This window comes from Athene cunicularia, assembly GCF_003259725.1.
Source record: "Athene cunicularia isolate RWA chromosome 11 unlocalized genomic scaffold, athCun1 chr11_part1, whole genome shotgun sequence".
Lineage (NCBI taxonomy): Eukaryota > Metazoa > Chordata > Aves > Strigiformes > Strigidae > Athene > Athene cunicularia.
The window spans coordinates 13,006,581-13,031,519 of NW_020799113.1; the positions used below are offsets into that span (position 1 = coordinate 13,006,581).

Consider the following 24,939-nt stretch of genomic DNA (forward strand, 5'->3'; position numbering starts at 1 on the left):
CCGCAAGCGGCTGGGCAGGGAGGGGCGCGGCGCCCCGCCCGGCCTCGCGTTGAGCCTTCCGGAACGGTTCGGAGGGGCTGGGCCGGGGCGGGGGGCTGCTCTGTGCCCCTCGTCCCAGGAGAGGCCTCGAAGGCGTTCTGGCAGTGCCAGGGCTCAGTGCCCCGGCTGGAGAGTTTTCCTACAGGTACACAGAGCGGTCAGTCCAAGATCCACACGTCAGAAACAACTGATAGCAAATGCTGAAGAAAGCTGGGCTTGGCCACTTGTTGGCCACATTCCTGGGTCTGATTTAAGTATTACAGATGAAAACTAGTTTAAACCTCTTCCTGCCCATGTGACTTTAGAATCAGAAGTAAAAATCTGTTTTCCTTAAGTAGGTAAATTCCCTTTGTTCACTGCACTTAACTCATTGAACAAATCACTGCTTGGTCATTCTTCTGGACTGATCTATTTAGTCTTAAAAAAATAAGGAAAAAATATAAATGCACAGGTAAGGCGGAACTGAGAGACTTCTATCAGTTTCAGTGAGGCAGGAGCTGATGTTCAGCTCCCTTCCACTCTGCTCTTCGCAGATGTTTATCTTTTTTGTTAGGTTTTCAACAAACTCCGTGACCTTCCAGGATAGGCATTTCTGTTGTTTTATTTCTGTGGTTTGCAATTCTTACATGTCACCTAAATGTTTGTTACAGCACAAGTCAGTATTGTCTTCTGGATGTAGAGAAGGCTTGCTCATTGTCTTTAAGCAGATGTTTTTAATCTAGAGGCTATCATGTTTTTTCATATTTTTTGATTATTTAGGGTCTTTTTATGGTGGCATATGTTATGTATGTTTTACTTCCTTGATGGTGTTTTTGCCTACTTTTGTCCCTTTGTTTTTTAAACGTAATCAAAGGTAGGTATGAGGTCTCACTAGTGCCAGCTAGTGACAAATCTGTGTCTGAACTATGGCTCTCTTGTTAAGACACCCAGAATAGTATTTATCTAGTTGTATAGTTAACACACATAACCCAGGCAAAGATTGATAAACTTCCATGGAAGTTAAAAGCTCTTGATTCCATTCAGGAGCAGTAAGACAGGAGCTACAGTGCCCCAGGCCTGCAAAGCAAAAAGCAGATCAGTCTCTTCCAATAAAAACTTTAGCTACCTTTTCCCTTGCTCCTAATCTGCCCTGTTTGTGTCTCCCCAGCTGCAGCATCCAAGCGCTGAAGTGCGGGAGTATGCCTGTGCCAGTATTTCCAAGCTGTTGCAACAGAAGCACGTAATTCCAGCCTTTCTGCAGAGAGATGTTGTCCGGTGCTTAGGACCATTATTGATGGATCACAGTTTAGCTGTTCGCGAGACAGCTGCAGGTGCTCTCCGGTAAGCAATTGCTAATACTCAGTTAGAATGAGGTACCCTTGGCATGGCAAAGAAAAGAGTGGGGTTTTGCTGTTGAAAGCCATGAACTTGAATGCCAGCCTTTCTTCCCTTAACTCTGTTTTGAGTAAGTAAGCCTACATCAGTCAAAGTCCCCGAGATAGCGAATTTTCTTTCTCTAGTAGGCTGCCATGAGACTTTAATGTCAGGAGCAGGCTTTAAGTTAGTTGCTACCATTTCTGTACTTCCAGTGGAGTGCACTGCTTAAATCCTTATGTTAAGAAGAAAAGACCAACAGTATATGAAGAAATACAGAGAATTTGTATGCCATTGGTATGGCATTTTGTCTCTTAATGTAGAAGCAGTGATTTGGTTAGGGAATGCACATAGCTGGCTTTTTGAGAAACTTGTAAATACTGAACAGTGTCATTTTGAATTGGTGTTCTGTGGTCAGACCTACAGCTTGCTTTATTTGTACAAAAATGTAATGCAAATACTTGTTAACATTGATGTTATATCTTACACTCAGTAACACCTGACAGAAGTAATATTTTCATACAGATAAGCTTTCTAGTTAGACAAGTAATGAAAATATTAGGTTTTTTTCCTAACATCGAAGTTATTCTTTTATGTTAGAAAGGTAGAAGACTGAAGGTACTGATTAGGAAGATTGATTTTAAAACAAAAAGTACCATTACTTTTAGAGAAGAATACCAAATGCATGTGCTTTTAAAACATTCATGGGAAGTATTGTATCTGATCCAAAGCTTTTTCCCCCCCCCAGAAATCTGAGTGCTTGTGGAGGATTTGATGTCTGTGATGACATGGTGACAAAAGACATCATGACACCTCTTGTCGCACTTCTGAAAGAGGTGTGTTTATTTTTATTATGATTTTAAAACTGATCTAGCCATTGAATTAACCAGTTTTCAAAAATAGTTAATTTTTGTAGCTATTGTCAAGATATTTGAAAGATCTTTTAAAATAATGTTTCAGTAGGTTTAACAGTACAAAAATTATTCCAGAGATTTAAAACCAATTGCCTCTGCCTCCTGACCCGCTAACTTGGGTCCATGCTGAGATTTGCTGCCTAGGATGATTTTTTGCATAAATGTTCTGGAGATTTTTGATCTGGAACATTAGTCAAGACAAGTCTATTCTATCAGTCAATCAAGTTCCAGATCCAGTATTTATGTTACAACGTTATTGTAGTGAGATTTTTTTGGTAAACAAATTTGTCTAAGTGAAAACTTGGGTTTACAACTGGGTTCTTACTGTTATTGTAGAATAATCTGTACTGAATACCTATTCTTTGTTTGGTCCAGGTGTTGCAGTACAGTTTGGAAATTGCATTGAATTCTGTCACCTGCTGTCTTTGTATGAGCAGCCTTGAGCAATGCCATCATTTTCTGTATGTTTCTTCCCCATTTTAAAATATAGGTAATATAGCATTATTGTAAAGCGCAGCAAGATACTAGCTGAATTAGTCTTTGTGATTAGAAAGAGCTGTTGAAAATTGCATACAGACTGGTAGCAAGAAACAGCATTTCAGGTTCTAACATTGCTAAGTATTTCTTTGCAAAAAGAAATGCTTCTGAACACTATTGAATGCAAAGCAAGTACTGTAAGAGTCTCTACAAGAGACAAAAATTATCAATGAATCACTTCCATTGTGGCCCAGTTTTCATAGAGAATAGGAAACTAGTCAGGTTTTCTGGTAATAAACACTTAGTGAGAGATCTCTCTATTTAATCTGCTGCCAGTGTTTTAAGCTTTTGCTTTTCTTCTTGGCTTGTTTGTAGTGTAGCACTGGACTAGATGCTAACCAGCTCTCTCCAAGGAAATGCAGAGAGATGAACAAAAATTATATTGAAGACATAGCCAATGAGGCTATTAATTTGCTATGGAATGTATGGTAAGTGCTGTGTAAACACTGTCCTTCTAGAAGAGCTAAATTAAATTGTTCTTGAAAAAGAGCATGGTAATTGAGGCAGAAAAGAAATTACTGTCCTTGCATGGGAGGATATATTCAGTTGCTGATTCTGATTTCTGATTGTGTTGCTCCTATGTGTGCCTTGCTTAATAAACAGCAAGCTCTCATCTGATCTGAAGTACCAGTTTGTCTTCTACCATAAATTACTTTTGTAAGTGAAGGATTCTAAAAGTGCACCAAGTTGGTCATTAGTTTTAGGAGAGTGATGACATTTTTTTTCTATTAGTTGTTCATCCTAAGTTCTGATACTGTTTTCTGAACATGTTCTGTCACAGGCTGCTGTACAGTTTTGGTTGTGGGGTCTTGCATGCAGTTCCTGTAGCTCCCTATCATGATACGGGAGATGGAGAAAATTAACTTCTGATCAGTGGACTCCAGTGCTCTGGGAATATGAGGAGTTTTTGTACTACCTCCTACCTCTCCATGTCATCCCAAAAGTTAATATTAAATGTTTGGACAAACTATCCCTTAGTGACCGAGGCACTGATACAAATCTACTTGATTATGTGAGAAAGTTAATTGTTCAATTGGTAGTGTACATTGGAAACAACAGGTGAAGGGAGAGAAATAGCAACGCTATTAATACAGAAAAGGCTATAAACATCGAAGTGATACAAACCTGTTCTGAAAGTTCTCCTTGAATTTTGTGTTGTTTCTCTCTGTTTTGTAATAGCTCCACATCATTATGGACTTTGGTCCATACAGGATTTTGTTTTGTACTGTACAGTATTTTGGTGGAGTTGCCTCTATGTCTGTCTGTCTGGTATGGCTGCTTGCTTGAGGCCTTATTTTTAATTTTTTTTTTAGGAATTGAAATCTAGAACAGTACAGAAACTGCTTGCTCAGCACCTTACACAGAATACATGACCCTTTGTAACTGACTCAACAATGTTTTGTGTTCATTTTTTTTATTGCTTTTGTAGACATAAGTTCTTTGGAGCTGGAACTATAATCATTAAGTGTTCTCTAAATCAATTCTGTATTTTGAACTTTGTGGCAATGACTCTGAACTGCTGAATTCGTTGCCAAGTTTGGTACTGATAAAATTGGGGCTGGCGTTGATGCTGAGACATATTTTCAAATGTAAATTTTTGAAGACTGTTGTAGCTAGTTAGGTCCCATGCTTTTTTAGTTTGAATTTGTCTTATATCAATATATTAGTTTTAAAATGGGAATAGCTGTGAAAACTTGAAGAAATACAAATCCCACTGTTAAATAAAGTAAATGTCACATTTAGCATTGATGTAGCATGCATTTCTGAACGCATGTAATTTTCTGGAGTAAGTGAATATTGAAAGGCAACAGCCTGCTCTGTTGTCAGTGGGTTTGTGGATGAAGTCTTCCATGGCTGCAGAAAGCTCTGGGCCGGCTTGTAGCCTGCAGCTGTAACCTTTCACCCTCTGGCTGGCTCTGTCCGCATGGCACCGTACTTAGGTTCCCAAATAAACTCCTGAATACTGTGTATGAGGAAGCAGCTGGCAGAAGACAGCTTTCCTCAAAGGTGTCCAGGGTATTGCAGGTTCTTTTTCTCTATTATACAGAGGAGTTGGTTATAACCTTGATAATGAAGGGTAGCTCTTTGACTAATGTGTAGTTCTTAGGTAGGTTTTTAAAATGTGAGTAATAGTGAGTGCATGTTACTTAAAATGCTACCGTAATTTTATCCTGGGAGAAGTGTTTTATTAATCTTTCTTACGCATTAGTGAATGCAACAGCACTGCGGTATCCATATTCAATAAAGAAGGATGTCTGGAGGCTGTGTTACATTACATGAAGAAATTTTCCACAAATGTGGATCTGGCTATTTCAGTAGGTAAGTGGTAAAAAATGAAGATAAAGATTTAAAAATCCTTTTTTTCTTTTATATGAATAAAATGATGTCACATCCATTGGATAACGCACCTACCTTAGCATTACTTAAACTTTACAATCAATAAAAGACTTTGAATTCCCTTCTGAACAGCATGTCATTCAGAAGTTGCCATCTGTTGTGCTTGTTTTCAGTCCAAAGGAGAATGGCTTATCAGTGGTGACACAGGAGGAAAAATTTTGTGGAAAGAAACCTCTAGATGGAGGCTCTGTTTTTTCATTTTCTGGTTTTGGTAATGAAGGGTTTAATTTGTGGTGCAAAGGACATAGTCCATTTGAAACAAATCCAAATAACTCCTGTCACTTTCAACGTGGTTTTACTAGTATTGTTGTTATAGTCTTATATAATGGTCTTACACCTATATGTGCTTGCAACATTTTTTTGATTTGTCTCTAGACAGTTTACAATGGAGAAATTTAATTTTGAGTAGCTGAAATTAATACAGCTAGTCCCCTGTCTGTTGTGGCACTGTCCTCACCTGTTTTATGTACAGGTTTGCCATAGAATGTCTTTTAATCTGAAACACAGCTTGTGGAGGACAGTGTCATGCCATTACAACATGATGCTGCATGAAATGTTTTTCCCTGTGTCTGCATTTCATTACTCCAGCTGTCAGGAAGGTAATGCTTTCTCATTAGGAGAGTGAAAGCTACTATCGGGTCTGTTAATTATCTTTGTTGTCCTTGTTGTTTGCTGCAGCAAACTGCTTGCAGGCAGTGACGGAAGATAATCCAGATCTTCTTTCTTCATTTAATGCTTCTGCGCAACAAGTGTTGGAAACCGTGATATTGTGTCCAGAGAGCACAATGAAGCACATCCTTCTGAGAACACTGATAGCAGGTATGATGCTCAAGGCTGTTGTGGTGCAGAGCACGGCAGGTAAAGAAGGGTGTGAAGGACAGAAGGCTTAGTCTTCTCTGCTATAGTTTGGACATCGGATTGTTAAAGCCTGTATAGATCGTTCATGAGGATATTTCTGCCTTTTGGGATTGTGTTGTGTTTTTGAGTGACCACATATTTGCAACTAGTTTTAAAATGGTCTTAAATGCTTGATTCTGAATTCAGTACCTGCTCAGTGTGATAACCTATTTTAACTGTTCATTTGGTTTTCAAAAGTGAAATGAGTCAAATAAAAGTAGTACAGGAGTCGTTTTGATCTTAACAGGCATAGATTTTTACCTTAGGTTCTCTACCTTGCATTCTTCTTTCTACCTCAGATGCTCAACCATGGTGATTTTTGATACTGGAGTGTAATAAATTAATTTTGAGAATCCTTAGAAAATGGATATTTCATGTGGATTTTCTTATTGCAGGCGGGGGCTCCACATATGTTCTATGTATATTTACATGCTGAGATTTGAGCTTAAGATGTGGGTGTAACATAGTTACTACAGATGAGTATATAGCATGCTAAACAGGAAGAAATACAAGTCTGTAGAGAAAAGACTTGAACATTCATACTGAAATATAAGCACTGGGTATTTTAAATAGTGGAGACTGTCCTTACAAAATGTATGGCTATTGCAGAACTGGGAATTGAGTATTTTAATAATTTTTATATTTCAACTATCTCTTGTTTAGGCACTATTTGGAATATCAAGGATACCATTCCACCAGGCAGCCTGGGAGGCATGATTAATGTAATCCTGAAGATTTTTTCAGAATCATTAGCAATAGATGCTGGCGAAACAATTATCCGTATGAATGAAGCTGAAAAAAACAGGTTAAAACTTGCTGCGGAGACAGACACAGAAGAAAACATGAGTGATGTTATAGACAACTGCGTTTTGAGTGAAGATGATAACATGGAAGAAATACCAAAAGGAAAAGTCAGGAGAGAAAACGACATTTCAGATCTACTTCCAGTAAGTGTGGCTGGCTGGCTCTCGGACAGCTTAGTGCGTTTGGCTGAGTATCTCACTGCTCTTGGCTCAGCGTTAGCCAGAGCAAACTACCTGTGAGTGTTACTAATCCTGACTCCCAAACAGCTTGACTATTGTAGTCAACTTCAAAGATGAGCATGGAGAATTTCAGCACAACTTGTTCCAATGTGGCCAAGTTGCACAGAACATCAGGAAAGCGCATTTTCAGTTTTTTCCTCTAGTGGAAGGTAAGGGTTTATCTGACGCTTCCACTTGTAGCTACTGCGGGAAGTTTTGATTTCTGCATAAGGCGAGTTAGATTTTTGATGGTTGCAACCAGTCAGTCATGAGTGGAGATGGCTCAGAGATTAAAAAATGCATTCACTATTGAGTACATTAAAAGAATAACAGAAATACATGTTTCTGTTAGGTAGTATTTTCTGTTACGACTTTACTGCAGGTGGCGTGTCTTGAAGGTAAAATCTCTTATGAAACATCCAACAGAAAGATGATAGATAATTCCTCTTGTTTTTGTGGGGTTTTTTCAAGTTTTGTTGTAGGATGAGAAGAGGAAATGATTTATATTTTTAACTGACAGCTTGGGTACTTTAAATTGCACTGAAACATTGTTTTACAAAATTAAATTTGGTTCATGTTTTTATTTTTTAGTCTGATAAGTGGGAACTGAAAGAAGTGACAGCTTTACTGATGGCTCAGCAGACTGCTCTGGAAATCATTGTTAATATGTGCTGCAGTGAAGGTTTGTAGGAATCTCTTTCATTGCAAGTGTTGCGGTGCATTTTGTTTCTAGAATATGTCATGTTTAGTTTGCTGTTTGGTGATCTTGGCTTTTAAGGGTGAATTCACACAGACTTACTGTCCCTGGTACCCTTATCTGGGGGGCATATTGGATTGTAATTTCTGTTACTAATTTAAGCGTGTTTTTTCTCATTTAAGTAATTTCTGTTGATTACATATTTTTCTGCATGATACTACATGTGCCAACATTTAAGAACAAACGAAAAAGCACTTGTGTCAAAGAGTTATTTCCTAAAAAGTATTAGAACAAAATCTTTGTTCAGTTAGAGCCATCTGTTCATCTGATACAGTATGAGTGTGAATCTTATTGCAGGACAGGGGCATGATAAATCTTGTTGTTTTGATTTAGTTTTGATATTGTCAGTGCTGTAAAAGGATGGGGAGAGATGGCTTTTGCATGCAACTCTGGCAGCAATGCAGGCTTTGGCTGATCAGAGTTCCATCTTTGTGAGCTTTTCTGGAGGGGAAAAATACTGTTGTTCTGGAGAGAGTAGGAAATAAATGCTCTGTATCTTCTGTGAACTCTGATACTCCGTTTTGATAGCTTGTCTCCTAATATTTGGGAAACAAAATAAGCAGTTCTCAATTTCTGTTTAAAAAAAACCAGAAAGAACAACCAAACAAAACTACCCCCAAAAACCCCCTCCAAAACATTAAAACTTTAATTGCTACTACAGTTTGTAAGCCTGATGCAAAAGTAATTGTGTCAGAGATAACTTTCTGAGTAAATCTTCCAGATTCTATTAAAATCCACAGTAATATCCAGATATTCCCAGTGGTGATTTTTTTTTTCTCTTACAGTGCAAGGAAGTTCTGCACCTAGTATATGAGGTTCCTTTCATAACTGCATTTCTCATCTAATGAGCTGTAATTCATAAGCTCTCCCCTTTAATTGGAAACTCTCTTGTGGATAAGCTGCATATTCTGCCATTCACTCAGTGTAATGTAAGGTTGATTATGTTGTATTTCACCACAGTACCCATTCATGGGCAGAGAGAAACATAGTCTGTAGAAATTAAGAGGAATCCAGAGGCAGCTGTTCATTTAATTTTCATTATTTGAGGGCTAAAACAGCTTTAAAGCCATTATGCTGAGTTCATAGAAACACTCATCTGGCTGCAGAACTGGGGGAGATAACCAGGCTGGCAAGAGACATGTTTTACTGAATGCTGACTGGTGTTTGGAAGAAGCATAGAGTAGTCTCCCCTTAACGGGGGCATGGGAAGGAGGCCAGGAGACTCCAGCATTGCTGTCCAGTCTGTAATTCGTAGGTTACCAGTGCTAGTTAAGATGGGGTTGCCGTTGGAAATGCTTCTGTATTTCCAGGAACGTATTAAGAAACCTGATTAGTCATGGGATGATGTTCTAGAGCCCAGTTCCTGCTCTGTCCTGGTCACTCACTGTGAACACAGGATGACTGTTGTCTTTGCTGTTGCTGAATTGCATGGTCAGCTCATACACTTATTTAGTTTTCAAAGGAGATTGATGTTTTCTTTGCTTTGTAAAAATGCAGATGGAATTTTTTTGGAAGAGGCAAAAGACTGGCTGAAGAGGGATGTCTGCTTTGTTTTCATGCTTGTTGCTACTGTGGGTTGGTAAAGCATAAAAGATAACCTTACCTCATGCAAAGGCTATTAACAACAGCATATTATGGCAGTAGGATTACTTGTATATTACCATAAGCAGAAGAAGGTGCCCATGTGTTCAAGTTGCCACAGCCTGATGAGTTAGTTTGCACTGGATAAACAATAGTCATCACCTTCAAATAAATTCTTAAGCTGCACAGTACAAGTGAAATGTGTTCATTTAAATCTTTCTTGCTGTATTTTAAGTGAATTAATTTACCTTTTGCTACAGAAAAAGTGCATGGCTGTTACTCTAGTTAGTACAGTACCTAGATCTCACATGAATCTGTTGTCAGACAAAATTACTTTGGGGAAAATATGTTTGTTTTTTTGGGTTTTTTTTTAATCACAGTAGTTAAATATCCTAACGTATGTATGCAGGCAGAACTTTCACCTGTCAGTGAGGAGGATCAGTCCAACCTGTAGACTTAGGACTTGCATAAGCAGCAGTGTCACACCAGTTAAAATGTAACCAGGTTTAAACCAACTTTAGATAAATCCCTGTAAATGTTGTGGATGTAGATATATCAGTTTAAATATAAATGATGGACTTAGCCTGTTCTTGTCAGGTCAATTCTGCCTTTAGCCATGGACAGATTATTCACTTTACAGTAGCTATGCCTGTTAGTAATACCACCTCAAGCCCTCTCACCATGTCTGCCCTTACAGATCTGCTAGTAGAGTAAATCATGTAAGTATAAACCTAGTTCAGGTCTATAACTATAAACCTGGTTTAGTTTACTTAAAAGATGTGGCTTGGGATGGCGAACAGAGATGATCTGGCTTGCTTTGGCTTGTTTTGCTGTCATCATTTCTTTTCAACTCACCTTGCTTTGGAGACAGTAACATCTTCATCCAGCCCAGTTACTGCCCAGTCAGAGAATGTCTGTCTGTGGCTTCAGGATTGCCAGAGGGAACAGTTGCCTTAAACTGATTGCGGTTAGTATACAAGTTAAGTCAAACTGGTATATTTGCATGCTTGAATCTACCTCAAAAAGTAAAATGGTACAATCCAAGTTAAAATCTTAGTAAATGCTTTGTGAAATGTTTCTTCTATACCTTTTCTGGTATCTTTAAGTGAAGCATAGTTAGTATGAGAGAATGAATTATCTGTGTATGAGGAACCTCTCTCATAAGAATACTTGTTGCCTGAATGAATATAAAATATTTTTTAAAAAAATAAAACAATTTAAACAAAAGTAGTATAATATTTAGAACTGTGGCTTATTGGCACTTTGTTTGTGTGGACTTCCTTAGAATTCAAGAGTTTAAAGACTCCTAAACCAAGAGGTGAAGCCAAGTGTAATTGAGAAGTAGGGTACCTACTGCATGAGTGCTGTTACATTTATAAGTCTGTATTCTGTTTTCAGATCCTTCTGATGACGAATGGGAAGAACTCTCCAGCAGTGATGAAAGCGACTTGTTTATGGAGAACTCATACAATGAGGGGACCGGGCTGCTAATGTCACCCCTGTGCCTCTCTGATGAGGTTAACTCAGCATTTCTGAACAACCTCATTCCAAAGAAGGTATTGTATTTTATTTTACTTCCAACACATGGTACAGTCTTTCCCTTGTGCCTGATTTGTGTCCCAGGTTAGGCAAACAAAATATCCCAATCCATTTAGAGAAAAGGAATGTTTTAAAAAATCAGTTTAGCCTCACTTTTACTGGCCTAGAGGTAGTGCATCATCACATGAGCTGTCTTGAACTGAATAATTTCTTCATGAAAGTGGGAATAGAAGGTTCACGTGTTTCAGAAATCTGTTGAGTTTTGGTTGGGGTTTTTTTGGGGGGGGGTGGGGTGTGTTTGATTTTGGTTGGTTGGTTGGTTTTTTTAAATTTGGCTTTCCAAAATAAAAGGTGGTTATTCCTTGATTTGGACATGAAAAAGATTACCTGCAAAAAGAAAGGAAGCTTTGAGTAGAAGCATGACTGCCAGATTTCCATATTAGCTAAGTGAGGTGGAAGTAACATATGAGAATGGCAACAATCAGCATTGAAAAAGTACAAGGTCCTCTTTCCCCCTGTTTTATATGTAATATTGGAAGTGCCATATTTGACACTGACAGGAACTCAGGTGTTCTTGTTTCAGAGTTGTTGTACTCATTTGGGGTTGTTCATCATTTGATTCAGTTATTAGGCTAGTTCATCAGCATTGTAGAATTCTGACCCAAGACATCAAGGTGTGAGATTAAAACATTGCAGACTTAATAGCAAGCAGTCTGAGTTTCATGGCGAGGTCTTTTAGACTTGCAGCTAACTGAAAATTCTGTAGTGGAAGCTGTAAGAAGAAAGATTTAAATAAAAAAGAATAGCAGAGACTTAGAATATCACTTTTTGTTCAGTACAGTTGGATACTTAAAATATTCTGTGCTAGACCCAGTGTATAATTGCACCGTTTGAGTGACTGACAAAGATTCTGGCATTTTTAGCAGGTGAGACACTTGCTACTCGGAAAGCTCTGAAATACGTAGTTTGAAGTATCCGTTTGACATTGAGCTAAAATGTCAGTCTTCCTTCCAAATACACTTTTTTTTTAAAAAAAAAAAAGCTTTATTGCTAAACCTTTCTTTTTCCCCTCCTCAGATTCTTGAAAAAACTGCTTTTCCGAACAGTGTTGCTCTAGACATCTGTATGCACAATCCGTCTTGGAAACCATTAATTAAAAAGTAGGAATTTCATTGTCTCTTTTGCTATTTTTCATGTATATTCAGTTGTTTTAGAACTCTTAGAAGGATTGTCTATCTTTGGGTTACTTTTAAGATCTGGACAATGGCAGATCTGATAAGTGATTTTGAATAGAGATATAAATGTTTCTATAAACTGCACATCGGATCACAGCCTTATTTAATTCAAGATTATTCTTTGTATTTTGACAACTGTTTTCAAAAAGATCTGCTAAGTGTTTTTTCTGTTTGTTTGTTCCAGACTGAATGCAGTGCAGTGTAGAGCTTTAACATGTCTTCATAGCATTTTGTTAGTGTCAGATGTGGATTGTCTTGGAGGAGCTTCAGCACTTCAATCCCTTGCACAGCATCTCTCGCGACTAGTCTTTTCCAAAATGGGTAAGATGTTTAGTAAAGGGGGCTTGCTGACCCTCTTTGCTGATCGTATAGATATAGACTAGCTATGTACACTGTTAAGTTTTAACGCCATTTTATTACTAATTTTATCCCTTTGGCCTTTCAAAATAAGGATACTGAATGTTGGAAATATGCTGACAAAACAGGGTATCCTGATAAGATGGGTTTATCCAAATTGCATCTTGAGTAAGTATGATACTAATGCAAGAATATGCTTTACATAGCTGTGTGCACACAGGAAGTGTCTAGATTAGTGGATGAATCCTGCCTTGCTGTGAGACCAGAACTGTTTGCTGGGTTATTTGTAATAATAGGAGTTTTTCATCAGTCAGACAATCCATGAAGATGGGACATTTTCTTTTTAAACATGCTAACTAGCCTAAATAGAGATGTGAAAAAAGGGTATCTAGCGCAGTCTTTCACATAATTTTTCTTAAAACCTTATGAAATTATGGCAAAGGTGGTTGTTGCAAAAATCTCCAGAATGTACATGTTTATTACAGTAGGAAAAAGAGCAGCCACCTTGTGTCCAGGATATGCTTTATGCATATGATTGCATAGCTTTATTGAAAATATATTTGTAGTAAGAAAATATGCAAAGTTTTTTATGACTAAATATTAAAACTGCTCAACTCCTTGTTATGGTGGTGGTTAGATTTCAATGGAGAAGGCAATACATTTAATTTTTCTAAAAATACTCTTTTAGAATATCAGATATATTCTGGTAAACACCAGAATATATCCACTGTAGTTCCTCCAAGGCATGCTATTTCACAGAGATACTGTCATGGTTTCCCCATGCATCTGCTAGTATCAGTATTACTGGATGCCCTAGTGTAGATATGCAGCAGTTAGCATTTCCAGCTACCTCCTGTAATCTTATATATCAAATCAGCATCATACCAATAATACTGTTGGACCATTTATGCGATGATCTCTCTATTACTGACTCTAGAGAAGCTGAACTGAGATTAATAGAAAAGAAAAAAAAACCAAACCCAAACTGGTTCCAAGTTGATGATCTGGTTCCCTGACAGGCTGCTTCATTTAGACTATTCTGATGATCTGTTTTTGTTTTAAGGTCAGTGATGATGGCTTTTCAAAAAAAAAAAAAAAAGATATTCTTAGAGGCTGGAATAGCCTGCCAATTCTCAAAATTGTCAGGAAGCATTTTTCCTAAGAGATCTGTTGAAGTCTAGCATATGTATAGCTTTGTCATTTCTTGTCTCTTAGAAGCCTGAGCAGCTCTGTTTTCTTCCCTTCCTTCAAGCATCTTCATTTGTAGCCACAGATGTGGTGTATGTAGTTTTTACTTACTGTATAGTATGACACTACATTAATGCTTGAAAATGCATCTGCCTGCAAAACGCAGTTTTCTCAATGTCATTAAAAGCATGTGACCAGTCTATGGGAACATTATTACTGAGAGTGTAGTGCTTGAAAAACTAAAATGCAGGAAATTAAAATAAATAAGAAAACATATGCAAGGAAGTTCACATAAAATATTCTGTCTCGTGCTTGAAGAGCAGCACTTCCAAGATTTCAGGGTCTACATGTTATCCTTTGCTATAGTCAGAAAGTCCTTAGATGACACTGGAGAAGTGGCTAGCCGAAGGCAGAGGGTGCTAATAAATTAGTTCAGCGACCCAGTTCCATTTTTGTTAATATTTTTTTAATAGTTAAATGCAATGTGATGAAACTGCCAGATAGAGTTGATAATGTATCAACATGTGGTTAATAGGAATTCTGTGGTTTGCAGGGTGAGAGGCATTAAAGATCTAGTTGCTTACATGGGAAAGGAAGAGATACATATGAAATAATCAAGAGGTTCTGCCTCTGGACTGGTCCAGAAAATTAGCACACATTAGAGGAAAATAAAAAGTTTCAAGAAATGCAGAACATACATTGAAGATGATGGCTGGTATTGATGAATTTGGAGTTAAACGAGAATAATGCAGTGTTTGAGTCAGATTTCCAAAAGGTTATTAAACCACCGGAAAACATGCTCTTTATATGAATTGGCAAGAGTCCAGGGTTCTGGATGTCTAAAAAGCCTGCTTGAAAGACAGAAGGAAGGAGTTACAGTATACAGTCAGCTTCTGTAGTTTCCTCAGTTCCTGTATTACGGCCTCCATGTGATACCAGTTTTCAAGCTTCTGTTCCAACAGCAGTGGTTTGTACTGTATGTTAGGTCACACAAGTGGCTTAACCAGGGATGTGCCTGAAAATGAGGACCAACTGTGGTCTAACCTCCAGATGCAATTAATACTGAATTCAAACAAATCACTATTGGTTACAACCTACAAAGACCAGTCTCTGAAAATCTAGTGCTTCCTGTTTGTGGTAGTACCTGGAGGAACAATTAAAGGATTAAGGAATTTGTATTTCTTTGCTTCTTGTATCCTTCATCTTATTGTTTAACTTTTGGCTCTGGGTTCAATTCTTTGACAGAACTCCTTACAGACACAGAATTCCTGGAAGCCATAACCAGTGCTTTGAGGGCTCTCCTACAAACAATGGCATCAAAGAACATCTCCCAGGTAAAAGCTGTCAAACTCAAATGCTCTGGTAGGTTCAAATTCACGTGAGATAGTGCTGGAAAGTTTTTGAAACAAAACCATTAAAATGAAGTGCTAAATTTCAGCAACTGTGAACACTGAAAGAACAGATTGAATAGCACTCACTCTTTGTATTTTTGATGGACCTTACAGGAATTCTTTTTTTTTTTAAATGTATTTCCTCCTTAACATGTAAACAGGTGAAAGTTATTTCAAACCAAAACAGCAATAAGCCACAAGTAGTATATTTAGGAGATGGATATAATGACCAGCATTTAGGAAATTAGCACATAGAAATGTGGATTCTTTATTTCCTGATGTCATCTAGCTGAACCTGGTTGTCCTTCTAGAATCTTGGTTGGATATGAATGAGGGAGCTAAATATAAGAATAAAGCATCATAGTATGTTATACAAGACTTAATACTACATGGTCTGCTGGTCCACTCTGGCTTTAAAGTGAAAAATTAGCTTCTGTACTATAAGTTGTACTGAGTTGGAAGTAGCTATTGAGCTAGGTAAATTTGTGACAATATATTTGAGCTCAGAACTTTTTCCTTCAGTTTCATGACAGCCTTGGTTACTTTATGGAAGAAACACCTTAAGAAGTTGAAAGGGAGAGTTTAACTCTTTACTTGCTATTTTCAGAATTGATGTAGTTTTCATAATACAGAAATACATAACTCTTTGTTTCTCTGTTACAAATTTGCCTGTGTTCTGTAAAAGCAAATGATCTAAATGTCATATTTGCAAATATCCATGAAAATATAAAGATGTCTTCCTTTTTTTTTTTTTTTTTTTTTTTTTTTTTTTTGTCCCCTTGCTCAACAGTGTATGACTCCTGAGCAGCTATTGGCTTTATGTGAAGCTGGTATTCACAGCAGCAATGCCAGTGTTAGAGTGAATGTAGTGAGCATCCTTGGAATTTCTGGCAGTGTCCTGGCAAAAGGACAAGATACAGCTGAAACACTAAAGGTGAAAAAAGCAAACTTTGGATTGCAGGCCTAAACCAGTTCTGATACTTCTTTCAATTTTCTTAAGCATTGCTGGAAAAATCAATTTTTCTCTCATTTCAGATGATTGGAAAATTTCTTCTTGACGTTGCTATGAAGGAATCTTCTCTTGTGGTAGCAGGGGAAGCCTTGGATGCACTTTTTGATGTATTTGCAGATGGTAAAGAAGCAGAAAAGGCAGCGGTACAGATCAAGTTGCTTCCAGCACTGAAAGAATTTCAGCCAGTGTTCAAGATGAGGGTAGGCATCAAATGCAGCCAGCTCAGGGTCTCAACACACAATGTGAGCTAAAGCTTTGAGATTTGGGCTGCTAGAAGAGATAATTAAGCAGGAATGTATGGCTTTATAAGATGACAAAAAAAAAAAACAACACAACAAACAACCAATGAATTCCTGATATCTTGCTTTAGAAGAAAGCAAATACATTTACCTTGCAGTTCACAGAACTGTCAAGGTAACAGTGCAGCATCTGCATTGCAACATCTGCATTACCCCATCAGCGTTATTGATGACTAAATCACTGCATTGTTCTGAAACCCTTGTTTAAAAAAAAAGTCCTGCAGATGTCTGTGGAGGGGAACAGCTAAATTGGTGGGAGAGAAGTCCCTTCTAAAGTTACATTGACATCTTTTGGTTTTAACCCTGTAGTTGCAGGTGGGCATTTTTGTTCTGTTGTTAGTTAATTAAAATAGACCATGTATTCTGTATTTGCAAGAATCACAAGGCAAAAAATCTACAGAAAATAATCATATGTTTCAGATTTATGAGTAAAACAGCATGCCAATAGGAGTCTAGTTTTAGGCAGAGATGTTAGTGAATTGACTTGCAGAAATAATTGCTAGCTACACACCTGCACATGTGAATACATTGGACTTCTCAAAAGGTATGGATAGCATGTCTTGATAGAAGACCTATATAGAATTACTATAAGCTTTAGGTGAGCTAATAGCAGAAACTTCTCCATTAGTAAATTATGTATTTTTTGGTTTTACAGATGCGAAAAGAAGGCAAAGGACAATATAGTACAGATCAACTGTGTGTTCTTGACAATGTGAAGATGAATTTGAGAAGATTCATTGCGTATCAGGAGACTCTAGGGAAAACCCCAACTTGAAACATCGAGGAACTTGAAACTAAGGTTTCCCTTATTGAATAATGTTTTCCAAAAATACAACCGTTTTGAACTTCTAAAATTTATTGAGCAGAGCAGTTTTGCTTTCATGTTAATACTGCGGTTTTTTACATTCAGTATTTTTATACTTCTGGGTTGATGCAATATGGAAGTCACATCAACATCAAAAAGCAGAGCATACTTTGAGATAAAGTGTTAGCAGTGATAAGAATGTGCTCTTGCAGTCCTGACGTCTGTACATAGCACCACTGTCATTGTTTCAAAATCTTTATGTATCCTGGCGGAAAACTATAATTGCATGAAAAAGTAATTTAGAGAATAATCTTGGTTATGTGCCAGATCCAGAAAAAAAATTTAAAAGCTCAAGATCTGTTTCAGGGAATCGAGCAGTGGCAGAATGTTCATATTTGCTGTTTGCTCTTACCTATTTCTAGAATTGCACAGGCACTTATGGCAGACTTCCCAGGAGAAGTGTGACAAGTGTGTAGATTACTGTCAGCACTTGGGTCTGTTACTTCATGAGGTTTAGTGAAGAGAAAACTGTTTCAGATTCATTTATGATAAATTCAGTATGATAGCTTTTTGTTGTGGATGTCGGTGTAAGAGGATACTACGTTTACACGCAGCTCCCTGTTTTTGCTTTACTTTGATTGGTATTTCTGAAAATCAAGTCTCCTGATTTACTTTCTTGTAATTCTACATCAGGATGAATTTGAATTCAGGGAAGCAGTGTACCTAATAAAAAGTATTTTTTTATATTGAGATATTCTCTAAAGTAGCTTTGTAATTGCTTAAAATATCTTTTTCAAATATGTGTGATAGAGATTTTTAAGCTGTAAAATACAGAAACTATTTTCAAAATATCACTGATGAAGATTGTATATGAACTTCCACACATCAGCTTTGGTTCTGTTTCTGTGAATGAGATCCTCTCATACACAATTTTGAGGGAAAAAACCTGCAACCAAATATAAGAACATTTTATTATGCTGATTTTTGAAATAGGAAAATTTTTCCCCCCTGTCTTAACATGCTGCCTTAGCACAGGCATCTGTTTTTTTGGCAAAATTTTGCCTATGGTGTTAGGCACAGACCTACAAAGTTGCTCAGTTTGTTAGTTTTCAGTCTTTTACACTGGAAAGCAGGCTCAGGAACTGATTGGATAACTTGCAAATTGACTGACTTTCTGCAGGCCTGGCATATGCTATTTTGTCAAATGCAAAAGAAAGTGAAAAATGAGTTTAAGCAGCTATACTGCCTGGAAGTCCTGTTATTACTATTACTTTACAGGAGTTGGATGAAATGTGTGAGGTGATGCAATGACTGCTAATCAAATGAGTGAGTGTGTGAGTGGGATCAGGAAGACTCCAGGTCTATTGAGCCTGGCCTGGAGAAGTCCTGAGGAGCATGGAGTGATTGAAAGGTTGTCCTGGGATTTGGCAGGGGCAGGCAGCGAAGAGGGCTGGAGTATAACAGCTGAGGAAAGAGTAGCTGGGTGGATTATGGCATAAGACTGCACAGTGTGTGGATTTTAATCCTCCTGTTACTTATACTTGCTGTACACTGAGGATAGTATAATGTTAGCCTGATAAAAGGTATTAATATTTGTTTGGAGCACATAAAAAGACTTTCACCCGGAAAGGTCTCCTCTCAGTTTTGGTGTGCTACACTGAATTGCAGGATGATTGGGGTTGGAAAGGATCTCTGGAGGTCTCTTAGTCCAGTCCCCTGCTCAAGAACTTACTTTGAAATAAGATAGGTTGTGCTGGGCCTTGAACATCTCCGGGGATGGAAATCACAGAATCATCTAGGTTGGAAAGGACCCTGGAGATCTAGTTCAACTGTTCTCCTAGCACAGTTCCCACCTACAGCAGATCCTTAAGCTCTAAATCGACCCAACTCTTGAACCCCTCCAGGGATGGGGACTCCACCACCTCCCTGGGCAGCCCATTCCAACACCCAACAACCCCTTCTGGAAAGAAATGCTTCCTAATATCTAGTCTGAACTTTCCCTGGCGCAACTTGAGGCCATTCCCTCTTGTCCTGTTGCTTTCTACTAGGCTAAAGAGGCTCAAACCCGCTCTCTGCAGCTTCCTTTCAGGTAGCTGTAGAGGGTGATAAAGTCTCCCCTCAGCCGCCTCTTCTCCAGAGTAAACAATCCCAGTTCCTTCAGCCGTTCCTCATAGGACATGTGTTCCAGACCCTGTGCCAGCTTTGTAGCCCCCACAACTTCAGACAGCCTTTTCCAGTTCTTGACTGCCCTTACTGTGAATGCCTTTCTTTTTTTCCCCCTTGTACCCTGCTGCAAAATGTGCCCCTTGTCCTTTGACTGCACACCACTGAGTCTGGCTCCATCTCCTCTTATAACCTCCATTTGGTAGTTGAAAACAATATTTATATTTCATTCTTCTCCAGACTGAATAAACCCAGTTCCTGCAGCCCTTCCTTGTACATCATGTGCTGTGGCCCTCTAACCATCTTGGTGGCCTTCTGCTTGACCTGCCCTTGTGTCTTGTACTGGAGGGCCCAAAACTGGACACAGTACTCCCGATTTGATCTCATGAGTGCTGAGTGGAACACAGTAATCAGTTTCCTTGACCTGCTGGCCATGCTCCTGGCAGCGTAGCCCGTTATTTGTTAGCTGTCGTCACTGCAAGGGTGCACTGCTGACTTCTCTTCGGCTTATTGTCCATCATCTCTCCAAAGCTGCTCTTTGGTCATTCAGTCAAGAGCCTGCTCTTTCATGGGATTACTCTGTCCCAAGTGTAGGGCTTGGCGTTTTACATCAAGTGTAGCCATTAGAATCCGGTTCCTGGGGACTGTTAGTACAATGAAGTTATACTGTTTTTTGTTTAGGGTAGGGTTTTTTAGGTTATCAGTAAGAAGAAATGTTTCATCTTCAAATATGAATCTTAAAGTTTCAGATAAATATATAGAAGATAGAGCATTCACTAGAAAACATGTTTTTCTTAATGTAATCTATCAGACTCTGTTTTTTTCCTTCAAGTGAAAAGACAGTTTTTTAAATATTAAACTATTCCCAGCAGTAGGAATGCATGGATTTGGGTTTTTTTGCTATGCATTAATCGCTTGAATGTCTTACAAAACATATTTTGTGTCATAATAAGGTGCATGGTATGAAATGATACTGCTTGCATATGATTTTTCGTGCTTAACATATTTGCTTCTGTCTTCTGGTACACATGCCATTTCTAGCTAATAGCTGAAAGAGAAATGAGGACATGCAAAGGCATTTAGGTTTCTTCCAAGTCTGTACTAAAACCCTAACATACAAAAAGTAAAATAGTCCCTTCACCTTTGTTTCATCTGAGGCGACTAGAGCACTTTAGTGGGCCTGTTTGGCTGAGGGCACCTAATACCTACAAGCCGGCGGCTCTGACTAGAGCTCACCAAGTATGTTTGGGTTGATAGGTAAGCTGTAGCTCTTGGGAAGTGTTTTTGTTAACTTCATCGCTAATATTAATGACACTTTTATATGATTTCCTAACATCCCATGTTGTGAGACCATGTCAAAGTTTATTGCCCTTACCAGTGGCCCATAGCAAAATGGAGCCCTCCTCTTCCTTTGAGGTTTCTACATTATAGTTATCTAATAATAATTAGCCAACTGCATATTTTGATGTCCATACTGTTATTTCTCTCAATGATAAAATCTTACTTTATCACTTGCCTAGCTACCAGTTCAGTGTGACTTGCTCTTGGTGTCTAATGGAGGTCTTGTGACTGAATGAGAGGTAATAATTTTCTATGTTAAAGAGCATGTTCTACTTGTAAGGGATAAGCAGAAAATAATAGGAGAAGCATGGAGGACTTTTGAAAACTTTTGACTATGGAAGACAAGGCAAGTTATCAGTGATTTAAAGCAGTGTCAGGTCGGGGTCTAAAACCACAGGAAATTTAAAAGTACGTAAGACTTAAGATGTAAGATTGGGGCTATAGCAGTTGTTCCAACACAGTTAAGGAAGATTAAAACAGCAGCAGAAGTGATCATGTGGTGCAAATTAAATGTTCTGGGGGCTTTTTTGGCACTGGTTTATTTAAACAGATTTAAGGTAAGCTTGACATGAAGACAGGATCCTTGATAGCCTACAGAGGCAAAGCCAGGTCTTGAAGATACTTTGAGGGTGGCAGAAATTGGACTGATTTAGACAGTGTGCAGCATAAGTAAATAGATGCTAAATAGACGTAAGTGATCTTCATCAGTTCATGTAATCACACAGATAAGACTGGTATCAAAACAGGTATCTGAAATTGAATTTGTCTGCTTATCCTGGCCCCTAAGGCATCATGTTTGTGCTCCAGTTAAAAACTGCAATCCTTTGAAAGAACGGATTGCTGCTTTGTCTCCCTGTCTGACACCTAGCACAACAGAATCTGACTCCGAGTTGAGATTTTATACCAAAATAAGTGCTGAATTTAAGTTGGACTATGCTATTAAGTAAAGAGGGCTGTTGCCTCCCCACCCTGTTCAGAAGTGGTAGGACTGGTGGCATTTGCTGCTGCTTTGGCCTCTCTGCAGCCTGCAAAATGCTGAATCCCCAACTGTGTAGATAAGGAGTTATTGCTGCGTGGTTTTATTTTTGCTCTCTATGAAAAGAAACAAGTGGTAAGATTTAAATAAGCATTTGTTGTGAAGTACTTTTTATACATCATGCCTTGGCATTCAGAAGATGGCTGTATACCACATTATAGTCAATAATTTAACTATTTGGGGTTTGTGGTGTGTAGTGAAGGGTTTTTTTGCACAGTACGGGTTTTTTTAAAGATTGTCATCATAGAGGAATGAGGATCACTTTAACAAGTACTACTTGGCTTGGTTTTAACTTTGGATTTTGAGAGAAAATATTAAAAAAATCAGAGCACAGTAAAATTACAAAATGAGTACTATCACATAAAAAATTTAAAATTTGTTTGTAGTTTAAGTATTGTAAATGAAATGTATATTTTGTGAAATATTAACATAAACCAACCAAACAAAAATGCACATAAGTTCTGTTTCCTTAGTAATTTTCAGTAAAGGCATTCCCAGAGGATTGGATAGAAACATCTAGCCTTACATTTACTGTTGCAAATTCAAATTCAGGCAGTGGTAGTGGTAAATGAAAATAATGTAACTGTTCCTTTCTGGCACAGATGAATTGAGCAAACAATCTAAATATAGTTTGCGCTGGACATACTGTTAAGATATATAACATTAAGATAATTGGCAAAACCTGAAAACTCTGACAGTCACAGCAGATTAAGGAACGTGAAGTTTTTCCACAAAGGCTGAAACGCGGTGAGCCTTTGTGTGTGAAGAAGCTTTTACTTGAGTGGTGGGGTTTTTTTGTCTCATTTCCAAATAAATTCAAACCGTTAACTTTTGTACCTTCTGGGAAAAATAGCGTGCATTTAAATAGATTCACTCTAATTCCATTTTGCTTCTGTATTATTTTCGTAAGTTCCTTGTTTGCGTGAGAGGCATTTTGTCAGACATAATTCAGCGACCACATAAAAACATAGTTTGAGACTTGCACACAAAGGATATGGTAAGATGCTTTTTTTTTTCTTTCAGGTCTGAGTGTGAGGAACTCCTTGCACTACTGTTATATTAAAGGCTTAAATCAAACTGCTTGTGAGCTGAAATAAGATATCATTGTAATAATCTTTATGCTGTTAGAACAATTGTGGCTGCTACATGTTCTCAACACAGCTGCGGATCCTGATGCAGCCCTGGGGTTGCGAGGCAGTCACATAAATACCTATACTGCTTTTAAAGATGCACTGGGATTTCAGTATGCCTTCTCCTGGTTTTTATGTTCCTTTTTTGACAAAAATCCTGGTGAGGATTATTTTTCTTTATCCTCTGATATGAATTGTTTTTTTGAACTTTTAAGGAAAATTGGATTGGCCTCTTCCATCCTCCCTACCCCTTGATGGAGAGTAAAAGGCACTTCCAGGATTTAACTGAAGAATGGCTGCTTCAGCTAGAAAATGCATGATGTTTCTAAATAACCTTTCCTGGGAAGTTCTCTTTTTAGTGAGTAAAATAGTTCAAGTTCAAAGTCATGATTGAAAAAAAATCAGTTTGACCATATTCCGGTGGGGAGTTTTTTGGTTGGGTTGGGGAGGGGGGGGTGTTTGCCCTCCCCTTTTTCTTTTTTTTGTAATATCCCATAGGTATACTCCCTAATCTACACCACCTGTGTTGTGTCCTGGCTTTATTTGCTCGGGACTAGGGTTGCTACTGAGGAATCCTGTAAATGAATAAACCTCAGTCTTACAACAAAATGCATTTACATTTATGTGCTATGAGTGTAGAACAAATAATTGTTTTTGTAGGATTAGATTAAAAAAAAACCACAACAGGTATTTTTTCTATTATTATCTCCTTAAGGATAACATGAAATAATTTATTAGACTTATGCTCACTTTTCTGTGTTGTGTCTTTAAAAAAAAGTTCATGAATTGAAACCGTTTTATTTGCATCTCTGATGTAGGAGAAACATCAGGCTAGTAATTTTCTCACTACCTTTTTCTGGTATGTTTATAATTCTCAGAATAACTCAAGTATGTGGGTTTTGGAAAATAGGATTATTCAGGGTAGTTTTTCTCCACTTCCAAGCTGTGCTTAAGTCCCACCAGTTTTCACTTAGCTTTTGATGGTAGTTTTAGGCACAGATCCTAATTCTCAAAGCAATTAAGTCTGTCAGCTCAAAAACCAAGTTTCACTCTACAGCTTCTTGCTGTAGTTGGGTTTCTCTTGGACAGTGCAGGTCAGACACCCTGACAGAACTGGAGGGCTGAGACCAAAATGTCCTGCTCTGGGATGGTGGGGAGAAGCCAGAACTTTATTCTTTGGTTGTCATCAGGAAGTGGTGCTAAGTAAGGCTTCTTTGCAAACCGTCCATCTCATAGAATTGAAATGCAGCTTTTAAATTCCAAAACCTCCACCTCCGTCTTTCTGAAGAGAAATCCTCTCCTATGCAATTCTGAAACTTATGTGAAGCACCAGGCCCTCTATGCAGTATGCTGGAAACTTTCTAGCTGGTATTAAAGATGTTTTAAGGCTGTAGTATGAAAACACTAAAAATAAAACTGAATCTGACCTGAACTTGTACTACTCAATGTTGCTGTTTTCTGTGTTGTATGTAATGTGTTTTTCCATCTGCAGAAGCTTTGGCTATACCAATGTAGCACCTAGCCTCTCTTCCTCTCCTTTGGAGCTGCAGGAAAGGCAGGAAGGTGCAGGGTGTCCATAACCACCCCCAAGACAGTGTTAGGGGCAGTGACAGTGTAGGAGAAGGGTAACGCAACTGCACAGCGCTGGTACCGCTGCGCCCGCCGCCCTTACCTAACGTACTCGGGCACCAGCCGAAGGGGTTGACCGAAACGGCACCCCCCAAAGCGGAGCCCCCACCGCCGGGGCCTCTGCCCGTGATCCCCCCCCGGCTGCACCTGCTGCCGGCGGGGCTGGGGGAGCGGGCCGAGGGCTCAGGCCCGTCCCCTGAGGCGCGGGGCCCGGCGGGTCTCCCGGCCGCAGGCGCCCCGCTGAGGGCTGGCCCGTGCGAGGCCAGTTCTGCCCCGAGAGGAGCCGCCGCGCCCGCCCGGGGAGGCTCCGCTCCGCT

General features: G+C 38.6%; 1 protein-coding gene across 4 annotated transcripts in view; it reads left to right on the plus strand.

The window, feature by feature from the left end:
- The window catches only part of HEATR3 (HEAT repeat containing 3), a 24,780-nt gene extending 366 nt beyond the window's left edge, over positions 1–24,414 (plus strand). The window contains exons 1-15 of one of the 4 annotated variants that reach the window (XM_026856563.1): positions 1,193–1,359; positions 2,141–2,228; positions 3,159–3,271; positions 5,053–5,162; positions 5,919–6,059; positions 6,801–7,084; positions 7,751–7,841; positions 10,896–11,053; positions 12,114–12,196; positions 12,456–12,592; positions 15,062–15,150; positions 15,998–16,141; positions 16,243–16,419; positions 17,174–17,317; positions 22,887–24,414. In XM_026856563.1, coding sequence (XP_026712364.1) covers positions 1,313–1,359; positions 2,141–2,228; positions 3,159–3,271; positions 5,053–5,162; positions 5,919–6,059; positions 6,801–7,084; positions 7,751–7,841; positions 10,896–11,053; positions 12,114–12,196; positions 12,456–12,592; positions 15,062–15,150; positions 15,998–16,141; positions 16,243–16,419; positions 17,174–17,293 — 1,782 coding nt within the window. In that variant the 5' untranslated portion in view covers positions 1,193–1,312 and the 3' untranslated portion in view covers positions 17,294–17,317; positions 22,887–24,414. Of the gene's footprint in view, positions 1–1,186; positions 1,360–2,140; positions 2,229–3,158; positions 3,272–5,052; positions 5,163–5,918; positions 6,060–6,800; positions 7,085–7,750; positions 7,842–10,895; positions 11,054–12,113; positions 12,197–12,455; positions 12,593–15,061; positions 15,151–15,997; positions 16,142–16,242; positions 16,420–17,173; positions 19,105–22,886 lie in introns of those variants that run through there. The other 3 variants (XM_026856566.1, XM_026856564.1, XM_026856565.1) reach the window with 3 other exon arrangements.
- The last annotated feature ends 525 nt before the right edge of the window (positions 24,415–24,939 follow it).